This window comes from Saccopteryx leptura, chromosome 2 (genome assembly GCF_036850995.1).
Source record: "Saccopteryx leptura isolate mSacLep1 chromosome 2, mSacLep1_pri_phased_curated, whole genome shotgun sequence".
Lineage (NCBI taxonomy): Eukaryota > Metazoa > Chordata > Mammalia > Chiroptera > Emballonuridae > Saccopteryx > Saccopteryx leptura.
In genome coordinates this window covers 286037091-286050653 of record NC_089504.1, presented here as the reverse complement: position 1 = coordinate 286050653, position 13563 = coordinate 286037091, and the positions used below count along the sequence as shown (strand labels likewise).

Here is a 13563-nt window from a genome sequence, read left to right as displayed (position 1 = left end):
TCTCGGCACCTGGGGGCGCCTGAGCCACACCAATGACCCGCTAGGGGACTGCTCACCTTAGGCTCAGTTGAGCCTGATGGATGGATCAGACTCTGAATTATAAGGGTTTGTGGGGACACTGTGGGCTGGGGAACACCTGAACCAGCAGGTGAGGTCCCTGTTCTTTTTTTTTTCTTTTTAAGATTTTATTTACTCATTTTAGAGAGGGGGGAGAGAGAGAGAGAGAGAGGGAGAAGGGGGAGGAGCAGGAAGCATCAACTCCCATATGTGCCTTGACCAGGCAAGCCCAGGGTTTCAAAGAGGTGACCTCAGTGTTCCAGGCTGACACTTTATCCACTGCACCACCACAGGTCAGGTGAGGTCCCTGTTCTTGAAGAGGATTTGAAGTGATAAGACAAGTCCGCAAAAATTGCTGCAAGCCATCACCTCACATGACAAGACACAACTCGTCACTCTGCAGGCTACACATGATTATTTTTTTTAATATTTTTTGTTGTTAGAACGCCAATTGCTCAGAGGCAACCACTGATAGATTTCCTTCCAGGCGGTTTTTTTTGTTTTGTTTGTTTTGTTTTTGCTGAGCATATACTTTACACAGTTAAGATCTCTCTCTGGCTTAAAATTTGGTTCTGCTTCAGCCCTGGTCAGGCAGCTCAGCAGGCAGAGCGAAGTCCCAGCGCACCAAGGTTCCAGAGGTCTACAAGAAGCAATCAGTGAGTGCACAACTACGTGGAGCAACCAGTTGATAGTTCTTGCCCCACCTCATCAGTGGAGAGATTAAAAAAAATTTTTTGCCCCAGCCGGTTGGCTCAGCGGTAGAGCGTCGGCCTGGCATGCAGAAGTCCCGGGTTCGATTCCCGGCCAGGGCACACAGGAGAAGCGCCCATCTGCTTCTCCACCCCTCCCCCTCTCCTTCCTCTCTGTCTCTCTCTTCCCCTCCCGCAGCCGAGGCTCCACTGGAGCAAAGATGGCCCGGGCGCTGGGGATGGCTCCGTGGCCTCTGCCTCAGGCGCTAGAGTGGCTCTGGTCGCAACAGAGCGACGCCCCCAGATGGGCAGAGCATTGCCCCCTGGTGGGCGTGCCGGGTGGATTCCGGTCGGGCGCATGCGGAAGTCTGTCTGACTGCCTCCCCGTTTCCAGCTTCAGAAAGATACAAAAAAAAAAAAAAATTTTTTTATTCTGCTTTTTTTTTTGTTAACTTGCATTAGCACTTTCCAATGTAATTTCAAAGTTTATAAACATTATTATTAAATAACTGATTATTGGCCCTGGCCGGTTGGCTCAGCGGTAGAGCGTCGGCCTGGCGTGCGGGGGACCCGGGTTCGATTCCCGGCCAGGGTACATAGGAGAGGCGCCCATTGCTTCTCCACCCCCCCTTCCTCTCTGTCTCTCTCTTCCCCTCCCGCAGCCGAGGCTCCATTGGAGGAGGGATGGCCCGGGCGCTGGGGATGGCTCCTTGGCCTCTGCCCCAGGCGCTAGAGTGGCTCTGGTCGCGGCAGAGCATCGCCCCCTGGTGGGCAGAGCGTCGCCCCTAGTGAGCGTGCCGGGTGGATCCCGGTCGGGCGCATGCGGGAGTCTGTCTGACTGTCTCTCCCCGTTTCAATATTTAAAAAATAAAATAAAATAAAAAATGAAAAAAATAACTGATTATTAAAAACAAACCAAACCAAACCAAACCAAACAGGCCCTGGCCGGTTGGCTCAGCGGTAGAGCGTCGGCCTGGCGTGTGGGGGACCCGGGTTCGATTTCCGGCCAGGGCACATAGGAGAAGCGCCCATTTGCTTCTCCACCCACCCCCTCCTTCCTCTCTGTCTCTCTCTTCCCCTCCCTCAGCCAAGGCTCCATTGGAGCAGATAGCCGGGGCGCTGGGGATGGCTCCTTGGCCGCTGCCCCAGGCGCTAGAGTGGCTCTGGTCGCGGCAGAGCGACGCCCTGGAGGGGCAGAGCATTGCCCTCTGGTGGGCAGAGCGTCACCCCTGGCGGGCGTGCCGGGTGGATCCCGGTCGGGCGCATGTGGGAGTCTGTCTGACTGTCTCTCCCCGTTTTCAGCTTCAGAAAAATACAAAAAAAAAAAAAAAAAAAAAAAGGAGCAAGAAGAAAAAGTGATAACCATCATAAACATTATAGTGGGAGGCCTTAGATTATTTTATTTTTTCAATATCAAAATATAAACATTTACCATTTTATGCAGGCTGGTATAAATAATGCTTTCAGGAATGTACATGTCTGTACATATCTCTGGGAATTTCCATGAAGTAAATTCCAAGAAAAGGACTGGCTGACTCAAAGGTACACATATTATAAAAGCCATTGATAATATTTCCAAGTGTCAGCCAGAGAAACTGGACTCTTGTCGTTCTTACCTGCACGGAGCTCACTTACCCCCCATACTGCTCCCAAACACCACGAGGTTTGTCAGTTTTCATCTTTGCTAACTTGATAGGAAAACAATCATTTTTATTTTATTTTTTATTATTGTTACTTTTTAAGATTTCATTGTAGAGAGAGAGAGAGAGAGAGAAAAGGGGGAAGCGGGAAGCATCACGCCCAGTTACTCCCCGTATGTGCATTCCAGGTCAACGCCCTGCTTACTGCACTACCACAGGTCAGGCTGATTTTTTTTATTATTATTTTAAATATTTTTATTTCAAGAGATGTTGATTTATTTATTTCAGGGACAGAGAGAGAGTCAGAGAGAGGGATAGATAGGGACAGACAGGAATGGAGAGAGATGAGAAGCATCAATCATCAGGTTTTTGTTGAGACACCTTAGTTGTTCATTGATTGCTTTCTCATATGTGCCTTGACCGCGGGCCTTCAGCAAACCTAGTAACCCCTTGCTCGAGCCAATGACCTTGGGTCCAAGCCAGTGAGCTTTTTGCTCAAGCCAGATGAGCCCATGCTCAAGTTGGCAACCTTGAGGTCTCGAACCTGGGTCCTCTGCATCCCAGTCTGACGCTCTATCCACTATGCCACCGCCTGGTCAGGCTCAGGCTGATTTTTTTTTTTTAAGTGAAAGGAGTGAGGATAGACAGACTCCCAAATGTGCCCCGACTTGGATCCATCCAGTAACCCCCATCTGGGGCCAATGCTCAAATTAACTGAGCTATTCTCAGCGCCTGAGGCCGACACTTGAACCAATTGTGGCACTGGCTGTGAGAGGGGAAAAGAGAGAGAAGAGGGAGGGGGAGGGGAAAAGAAGCAGATGATCACTTCTTATGTGTGCCCTGACTGGGAATCAAACCTGAGACTTCTGCACACTGGGCCAGTGCTATATCCACTGAGCAAATTATTTTCATTATTGTTTTCAATTACATTTCTATGAAGAGAAGTTAAATTCTTTTTATTAATGTGTATTGGATATTTGCATTTCTATAACATGTGTCTATCCCCCTTTTTTGTGTGTGTGTGTGACAAAGACAGAGTCAGAGAGAGTGACAGATAGGGACAGACAGACAGGAAGGGAGAGAGATGAGAAACATAATTCTTCGTTGCGGTACCTTAGTTGTTCATTGATTGCTTTCTCATATGTGCCTTGATTGTGGGCCTTCAGCAGACCGAGTAACCCCTTGCTCGAGCCAGTGACCTTGGGCTCAAGCTGGTGAGCCTTACTCAAACCAGATGAGCCTGTGCTCAAGCTGGCGACCTTGGGGTCTCGAATCTGGGTCCTCCACATCCCAGTCCAATGCTCTATCCACTGTGCCACCGCCTGGTCAGGCTGTTTCTATCCCTTTTATTCATTTTTTCTTTATTATTATTATTATTATTTTTTTACTTAAAAAAAATTTTTTTTTTGTATTTTTCTGAAACTGGAAGCGGGGAGGCAGTCAGACAGATTCCCACATGCGCCCGACCGGGATCCACCCGGCACACCCACCAAGGGGCAATGCTCTGCCCATCTGGGGCATCACTCTGTTGCAACCAGAGCCATTCTAGCGCCTGGGGCAGAGGCCACAGAGCCATCCTCAGCGCCTGGGCCATCTTTGCTCCAATGGAGCCTTGGCTGTGGGAGGGGAAGAGAGAGACAGAGAGGAAGGAGAGGGGGAGGGGTGGAGAAGCAGATGGGCGCTTCTCCTGTGTGCCCTGGCCGGGGATCGAACCCGGGACTCCCGCACGCCAGGCCGACGCTCTACTACTGAGCCAACGGGCCAGGGCCTATTTTTGTTTTTGTTTATTGATTTTAGCCAGAGAGGAAGTGAGAGAGAGAGACAGGAACATAAATCCATTCCTGTATGTGCCCTGACCAGGGATCAAACCGGCAACCTCTGTGCTTTGGTCCAATGCTCCAACCAACGGAACTATCTGGCCAGGGCCCCTTTTACTCATTTTCTATTGTCAAGACTATCTTTTTCATGTTGGTTCTTAAGATAATATGTTTTGAAAATATTTTATAAAGGATGTTAATTATATAAACATACTTTTTCATGGCTGAATGTTTATACAATATTTAACCAATTGCTTCTGGACATTTCATTAATTCCTAGTTTTATACAGTAAATTTCTTTTCTGTTTTTTCTTTTCTTTTTTTTTTTTTTTTTTGACAGAGACAGAGAGTCAGAGAGAGGAACAGATAGGGACAGACAGACAGGAAAAGAAATAAATGAGAAGCTTCAATTCTTTGTTGTGACACCTTAGTTTTCACTGATTGCTTTCTTATATGTTTCTTGTCCCGGGGACTACAGCAGAGTGAGTGACTCCTTGCTCAAGCCAGCGACCTTGGGCTCAAGCCAGCAACCTTGGGCTTCAAGCCAGAGACTTTGGGCTCAAGCTGTGACCATGGGGTCATGTCTATGATCCCAAGCTCAAGCCAGTGGCCCTGCACTCAAGCTGATGAGCCCGCACTCAAGCTGGCAACCTCAGGGTTTCAAACCTGGGTCCTCTTCGTTCCAATCCGATGCGCTATCCACTGTGCCACCGCCTGGTCAGGCAATAAATGCCTTTTCTTTAAATATTTCAGGTAATTTCTTAAGATGGAATCCTAATGATTCCCCTGATGACTGGTCTTACTTTAAATTCATGACAACACACCCCCTGGTACTGCCGCCTCTGCTGCTTCTGTCCCTAGCCCAGTGTCCCCTTTCTCAAGGTCCTCCCTCTTCAGACTTCTCTTCCTCAGTTCTTCCTTCCAAAAAGATTGCTCTTGTCAAGGTCCCCATGTCCTACACATTGCTTCCCCAGTGGTGACTTCATAGCCCTCATCTTCGTTGACCTTGTTTGTCACAGATGATCACTCTCTGGTCCTTCTCAGCCCACATTGCTGTTTATTCCTCTTCTCCCTGACCTCTGACAGATGGCATGCCCCAGGGCTCAGTCTTCTCTTCTCCATGCTGAGTCCTGAGAGACTCCCTCCAACCTCATGACTTTGAATATTGTCTACACACTAGTGACTCCCAAGTTTACAATTCATCCCATTCCTTTGCCCTAAACTCCAGTCATGAATACTCATTCAGTGGTCTAATGGCATCTCAAAGTTAACATGTCCAAAACTAATATCCTGAGGTCTACCCACCTCCCCACCCCTCTGACTTCTCAAATGTGCTCGGCCATAATCTTCCTCCTCTCAGCCGGTGACCATCATTCTTTCCAGTTCTGTTCAGGTAAAAAAAAACCTGAGTTTATCCTTAATTCCTCTTGTCCTCTTATACTCTACATTCACTCTATTAGCAAATCCTGTCAACTCCATCTTTTTTTTTTTTTGGTGACAGAGACAGAGAGAAGAACAAGTAAGGACAGACAGACAGGAAGGGAGATGAGAAGCATCAACTCATAGTTGTGGCACTTTAGCTGCTCACTGATTGCTTTCTCATATGTGCCTTGACCGGGGGGGGCTAAAGCAGAGTGAGTGACCCCTTGCTCAAGTCAGTGACCTTGAGCTCAACCCAGTGACCTTGAGTTTCAAGCCAGCAACCTTTGGGCTCAATCCAGCAACCATGGGGTCATGTCTATGATCCCACGCTCAAGCTTGCAACCCCGTGCTCAAGCTGGATGAGCCCACACTCAAACCGGCAACCTCAGGGTTTCAAACCGGGGTCCTTTGTGTCGCAGTCTGACACTCTATCCACTGCAACACCGCCTGGTTAGGCTCCATCTTTAAAATATATCTGGAATCTTGTCCACCACCACCGCTGCCACCACCGCCAATATCTCTTGTCTGGATTATGGCATTAGTTTCCAATGTGGTCTCCTGCTCTTGCCCCATACAGTTTATTCTCTGCACAGCAGCAGAGTGATCCTTCAACAGTTGGTTATTCCTCTGCTCAGAATCCTCCAGAGCCTTCCCAAAGCTAACGTCCTTACAATGCCGTGCAAAGCCATGCATGACCACCCCTTTACCTCATCTCTCACTGCTCTCTCCTGTGCTCACTCAACCCCCAGTGACCGCCTTAGGTATTCTCAGAACACACCAAGCACATGCCTGCCTCAGGACATTTGCACTAATGTTTTCCTCTGCCCGGACCACTTTTCTTGTCAAATATCTGCATGCTTGTTCCTTCATTTTCTCCAGGACTCTATTCAAATATAACCATCTAATAAAGTCTTCCCCAACCAAATGTTATGAAATAGCATCCTCCTCCCCATCCTGAGCTCTATTGCTTATTTTTTCTTTTCTTTTCTTTTTTAAGTGAGAGGAAGGGAAATAGTGAGTCAGACTCCCACATGTGTGCCCCAACCAAGATCCAACCGGCAACCCCTGTCTGGGGCCATGCTCGAATCAACTGAGCTATTTTTAGTGCTTGAGGCTGACACTTGGACTAACTGAGCTGACGATCAAACCAATCAAGCCACTGGCTGTGAGGAGGGGAAGAGGGAGTGGAGGGGGAGAGAAGCAAATGGTCACTTCTCCTGTGTGCCCTGACCGAGAATTTAACTCAGGACATCCATATGCTGGGCCAATGTTCTATCTACTACAAACCAGCCAGGGCCCCTATTGCTTTCAAGCCACCCTTCCAGCTTTATTTTTCTCCAGGGCACTTAATACCCTTGGACATTTGTGTATTTGTTCATTTTCTGTCTCTTTTTAAAAAGGATTTTATTTGTTCACTTTAGAGAAGAGAGGGGGCGGGGAGAGAGAGAAGAGGGGAGGAGCAGGAAGCATCAACTCCCATATGTGCCTTGATCAGGCAAGCCCAGGGTTTTGAACCAGTGACCTCAGTGTTCCAGGCTGACACTTTATCCACTGCGCCACCACGAGTCAGGCCATTTTCTGTCTTTTATACTAGAATACATACACCTCAGGGCAGGTATTTTTGTCTGTTTTATTCATGCTAAGTCCCCAGGACCTAGTGTACTACACAACATAGTAGGTACTTTATGAGTATTGTAAATGCATAGACTCAGAAATGGAATCCCTTAGTGTGAGCACTTTTACAGAATTTTTTGAGTCCTGTTGCTAAATTGCTTTCAGAGAGATAGAACCAATTTACACTTTCACCACTAGTGGGCAGCCTATTAGCACAGTATTTCTGTTTTGAGTGAGGCAACTGAGACCCAGTGAGGAGAGCTTGCTGGTGGTGGAGCTCAGGATTCCTGACTGCCAGGAAATGCTGTGGCGACTTAAAATACCGTGAGGCGATCCAGGAGAGCTTAACAGAGGACGGAAGAGGTTCTTCTGGGGTGGGCATGGAAGAATGGGAAGAATTCTGTCAGGTAGAAATGAGAAGAAATTCTAGGCATTACCACATTGCTACATTTCAGGTAAGAGATATAATATAAACTGAATCTTGAAGATGGACAGGGTCCAGGTGGACTAGTGTAGAGTCTTCCACACTACAGAGGTGGGAGGGGACCAAGAACACCAGCCACGGAGTTTGAAATTAACCCTTTGAGTAGTGAGTTTTTTTCATGCTCGCTGACCCCTGGGAGTGAGTTTTGTTTTTGTTTTTGTTTTCAAAAAATGAACTTAGTTACAGTTACAGTTTTATTAACTTAAAATCATGTTTGTTTGATAACCAATTTATGGAAACAAGAAGATCATACATTTACCTTTTTTTAATGTTGCCTTACACATTTTAAAAATAAAAATTCTTGTACGATCGTACTCTGGATGGTCAGGAGGCACAAGGACGGACATTAACGTTCTTACTACTCAAAGGGTTAATACCATGAGCACTCTGGAGCCAGGGGGGATTTCCAGCCAAGGAGTGACATGAGAACTGAAGTTTTAAGCTGTCTCACTGTCTGTCCATCTGTTGTCTTTCAGTTTCCATTTCTTTGTCCCTCTCTATTTTTAAAACTAATTTTTAAAATTTATTTTATTGGTTTTAGAGGGGGGGAATAAACATCAATTTGTTGTTCCACTTATTGATGCATTCATTGGTTGGTTCTTGTGTGTGCCCTGACCGGGGATCCAACCCACAATCTTGTTGTATTGGGACAACACTCTAACCAACTGAGCTACCTAGACAGGGTTTTTTGGCCCTCTTTATCTGTCTATTTCTCTTGGCTGTCCTCAACCCCTGCATGGCCATAAGTAACTGTCTAAGTCAGGGGTCCCCAAACTACGGCCCCGCGGGCCGCATGCGGCCCCCTGAGGCCATTTATCCGGCCCCCACCGCACTTCCGGAAGGGGCACCTCTTTCATTGGTGGTCAGTGAGAGGAGCACATTGACCATCCCATTAGCCAAAAGCAGGCCCATAGTTCCCACTGAAATACTGGTCAGTTTGTTGATTTAAATTTACTTGTTCTTTATTTTAAATATTGTATTTGTTCCCATTTTGTTTTTTTACTTTAAAATAAGATATGTGCAGTGTGCATAGGGATTTGTTCATAGTTTTTTTTATAGTCCGGCCCTCCAACGGTCTGAGGGACAGTGAACTGGCCCCCTGTGTAAAAAGTTTGGGGACCCCTGGTCTAAGTCATTCTCCTTTTCTATGTCATCACCCTGACGACCTATCAGGAAGTAAGCGAGGGAAGGGATGAGCCAGGACCCAGTGTCTCTTAGCCTCCCCAGGGCCTCAGCGCCCCCTTATTCTGCCCCTGGAGCAGCAGAGGAAATAAGACTTGGAGAGGCACTTGGGAGGGGATGGTGCCTCTCGCTCCTATCCCCCTTGAGTGACTCTGAGGTGCTGGCCTCCCTGCCCCGTCTAGGGCCAGACATCAGACCGTTACAATCCTTGGGCTGGTTCTCCATACTTGGTACCAGTCAGTGCCAGCTGGCAGCTCTCACCAAAGACTTAGGTGGCACAACTATGGGGGAAGGGGGAGGAAGTGGGAGGAAGTGGGCAGAGGCCCAAGGGACCAGGATAGAGGAGGGGGTAGTCAGAAGCTAGGTGGCCAACATAGGGGTCACATGGAATGAGGGAAAGCCTAGACTGAGGAGTCTGGGGGCTTCCAGGGCAATAGAGGAGGTGTTAGCACCCTACTTTGACCCTCCTGCTCCTGGTAAACCTAGTCATCTCCCCACCACCCACTTTCCTCTCACCCACCCTCTTAAGCTCCCCCAAACTAATTCGTCTTGGTTCCTTTAAGAGCTGCCTGGAAACTGGGGCAATGGAGGGGGCTGGCAGGGCCCCCACTGCTTACCCTGCCATACCCGCCTGTGCTCCTCCCCATGCCTGGTACAGACTCTGCTGGAAGTCTTGGACGCTTGGGTTAGGGTCTCCACTGCTGGGCTAGGGGTAAGGCTTGAAAGTGGTGGGGAAGGTGGACTGTGGTCCCTGGGTTGGGATGGGGGGCAGGGGGTGCCAGTTTCCTAGCTCTGTGGACACGGAGTGTCTGTGTGCCAACTTCAGTGGATAACACAGGGGTGCCTGGATGGGTGGTCTTCTGGCCTCAGACTGGGAGAACAGCAGTGGACCTTGAGGGCCAGAGCCTAGCGGGGCAGGATGTGTGGGTCTCCTCAGCCTCAGTTCCCCATCTCATTTTCACAGGACCCTCATTTACTAAACTCCATCAGTCACTCCCTTTCCCTCCTGCAATAAGAGACAGAGGGCCCTGAAACCCCATCTTCCACAGGTGGGGAAACTGAGGTTCAGCCAAGCAGAGGAAATGGAATTGTGTGTGAGGCAGTAGGAGAAATGGGGATTAGACTGCAGAAATACTCTCCCTCTTTCTCCACCCCAGAGGACTGGACACAGAGAAGCTGTGTGTTCAGCTTACTGCAGCAAGTTTCCAACTACAGCCATAGCTACCATCCAGACGAGGTCCCTGCTCCCTCATCAGGGCAACTTAGCACCTTCCTGGAGGTTTTGATTTTCATATGTCAAGGCTAGAAGAGGCTCCCAGAAGCTCAGCTAGAAAACCCAGGATGAAGTGGAGCCCCAGGAAGCTTGTAGGCTCCCTCACTTGACTCCCTTGGAGTATTCAGAAATGTAGCCCCTTCCAACTCTGCTACAGAGCCTGGGTCCATTATCCCTAAAAGGGAAGCAGATGGGGGGAGGGCAGGGACCCAAGGACATCCCTTGGGTGTGAAATCTTCCTTCCTGTTACAACACTAGTTCAGTTTCCTCTAGTCCCTGTCATCTCGATTCTAAGTGATTTCCTCCCCTGCTACCATGTTCCCAGTCTTGGGGGAGAAGAGCCTGAATAAGCAGGCACCCTCCGAGTCCCCAAGGCCTAGGTGCTGAGGGCAGCAAGGATGGAGTCAGAGCCCTGGCCGGTTGGCTCAGCGGTAGAGTGTCGGCCTGGCGTGCAGAAGTCCCAGGTTCGATTCCCAGCCAGGGCACACAGGAGAGGCGCCCATTTGCTTCTCCACCCCTTCCCCTATCCTTCCTCTCTTTCTCTCTCTTCCCTTCCTGCAGCCAAGGCTCCATTGGAGCAAAGATAGCCCTGGGCGCTGGGGATGGCTCTGTGGCCTCTGCCTCAGGCGCTAGAATGGCTCTGGACGCAACAGAAAGACACCCCAGAGGGGCAAAGTATCGCCCCCTGGTGGGCATGCCGGGTGGATCCCGGTTGGGTGCATGCGGGAGTCTGTCTGACTGCCTCCCCGTTTCCAGCTTCAGAAAAATGAAAAAAAAAAAAAAAGGATGGAGTCAGGAGTGGTGGAGGATGTGACAGCAGCTCTGCTTAGAGTCCACTTCTGCTTTCAATACATGTCATGTCCTCCCTGCCCACCCCAGGTGGAAATGCTCACCCATCACCCCAACCCAGACCTAAAAGGGAACCGAACATAGCCTGTGAAACCCTCTGTCTGAGGCGGCACCAGGACACTCACTTCCTTCTTCCTAGTCTAGAAACAAGCCAAGCTGCTCCCAGGTAGGCTGCAAAGCCATTTTACACATGTGAACCTGAGAGGGCAAACCCCCTGCCCAGGATCACACAACACGGCCTAGGACCCAAGAATCTTGCTGCCCAGTCCCATAATGCCTCTTTCACACCCTTGGGCCTCTGCCCACAAGCTGAGAGAGGCCAACTTGAAAAAGGCTTTTTCAGTTCCTCATGTTATCAGTAAAGAAGTCCAGTGAAGGCAGGGACCTGGTAACTAGGGCTGCTCAGGATCAGGGGTAGGAGAGGACCCAAGGCCCAGCTCCCAAAGCGCCCACCCAGACCCCTGCTGGCCTCAGCTCCTTCACAGATGGGAAAGGACTCAGCTCATGTTTGTCTCTTTTTTATCCCTATCTGGTCTAGACCTTTGGGAAGTCCATTCTAAACTCTTCCCTCCATCCCTCTTCTTACAGCACAAACTTTCCCCTCCTAATAAGTCTCAGGGGGTTAGTCAAAGGCTTCTGGAGAAGTCATATTCTTGATAGCTGAGGAAGAACGGCAGACTCAGAACCTGGAGGTGGCCCCCTTCCCACAGAAGCCAGGCTATTCATAGAAGAGGGCTTCTTAGCCTTCGTAACAGAGAAGAGACCCTGTCTCCTAGCTTATTTGCATAGATATTTATATGTTCAGTTGCTTCTTCATTGGCAAACTCAATTTGCATGGGGTCAGGCTGGCTGGCATCCAGGTGTGACCACCTGCATATACACTGCAGGAAGAGGGAAACCCAGAGGGACTCACCATAGTGGAATTGGCCCCCAGCTGACCCTGAACCCAGCTTGCGGACATTTGTGTGGTGGTGCCTGCCTGACAGTGGGCAAGGTAGCTGAACGATGATCCCCAGGGGTTAGTGTGCCTCTTCTTATCTCCCCCCACATCTAGAGTACTGCCTCCTTCACATGTGGATCCAGACGCTGCAGAAGGTGGGGTGCAGGGGGACGCGAGTAGGAGGAGGAAGAATATGGGGAGATTGTAGTCCCTCCCACTTAGAATGTGGTCGCCATGGTGACTGAGGACCAGTGAGGTGGGATGGGGTTGGGATGGGGGGCGGGGGTGTGGCAGGGACTAAACACCGGGAGACGGAGACCGCGAGTCTGGCATTCCAGGGGGACGAAAACGCAGCAGCATCCCCAAGCTCCAGGTAAGGAAGCAAGAGAGCTGATAGTTCAGAAAGATGAGGGCGGGCCATTGTCTGGAGCTGGTTCTGCCCTGAGGAAGGGGCAGACAGAGGGGGTCTGGCCATTGTGTGCGATATTCAGCTCAGCCTTCCAGCACTAGTCAGACTGGAGGAGGAAACCTCCGAGGCTTGGGTAAGGAAGGGGGTGTCGAGCTGGGCAGGTGGCAAGAAAACTGGGAGACAGCAGGGGTGTGAAGAGGTGGGGGGACCCTGGGAGAGTAGATGCTTGGGGACATCTCTAGCGCTTTTCACACAGTAGGCACTTAATAAATATAAGTTGTTTTAACTTGCTTATCATCATAAAAGGAGGGCAGGGCAGGTGGGGCTAAGGAAAGGAAGCTGGAAGCTGATATTCTCCAGGACTGAGCTCTTCTGGGGCTGCCTCTGAGACTGGAAGGGAGAGGGGAAAGCGGACGTTGGACCTACTGAGTGGAGCCCTGAGTGGCTTCTCTCCTGGCCCCAGGAGCTGCCCCCTCAGTGAGGTATCCATGTTCCAGGGGTGCAGAAAAAACAGAGCCCTGGGGTGAGCATGAGGTGGGGATGAGGAGTAACATCACCTTCTCCCCTCCCACCCCCACATCTGGATCTTTATCCTGGGCCAGAAAGCCTGGCAGGAAGTGGCTACTGTTTAATGTGATCTAGAGGCTGCCGGGAGGAGTCCCTGGAATACCTGGTTGGGGGGTTGAACTCAGCATTGTTGTCGTGAGGGTCCTTATACTGGGCTCTCAGGCATGGGGAGAAAAAAGTGGGGAACCCTCACAGTGGAGCTATGAAATGGCACTGCCTCTTCAGCATGGTCCCTGAACATCTGACCCCTACCCACCACCGTGCCACCCCAACCACTGCCTGACCTGAACCCAGCCAAGACACTTCCCCTCCCTGGCCTTGGTTCCCTCATTTGTACAGTGAGAGGGTGGGACCTCTCTGCCTACAGCTTCCTTGACGCTGCAGGCAGAACCTGCCACATCACTTATGGGGTCCAGTGAGAAATGAAAATGTGGGGCCCCTTGTTCAAAAATGATCAAGACTTTCAATATAGGCCTGACTTGTGGTGGCACAGTGGATAAAGCGTCGACCTGGAAATGCTGAGGTCACCAGTTCGAAACCCTGGGCTTGCCTGGTCAAGGCACATATGGGAGTTGATGCTTCCAGCTCCTCCCCCCCTTCTCTCTCTCTGTCTCTCCCTC

At 49.9% G+C, this 13563-nt stretch overlaps 1 protein-coding gene across 4 annotated transcripts in view; it reads left to right on the top strand.

The window, feature by feature from the left end:
- Positions 1 to 7531: 7531 nt before the first annotated feature.
- SEMA4A (semaphorin 4A) overlaps positions 7532 to 13563 on the top strand; it is a 31511-nt gene continuing 25479 nt past the window's right edge. Inside the window, exon 1 of one of the 4 annotated variants that reach the window (XM_066362210.1) lies at positions 7532 to 7694. Coding sequence is in view for 1 of the 4 variants with exons in the window: in XM_066362209.1 (XP_066218306.1) it covers positions 12033 to 12045 (13 nt within the window). In the remaining 3 variants the exon portion in view is untranslated. Of the gene's footprint in view, positions 7695 to 11928; positions 12046 to 12319; positions 12341 to 13563 lie in introns of those variants that run through there. The other 3 variants (XM_066362209.1, XM_066362211.1, XM_066362212.1) reach the window with 3 other exon arrangements.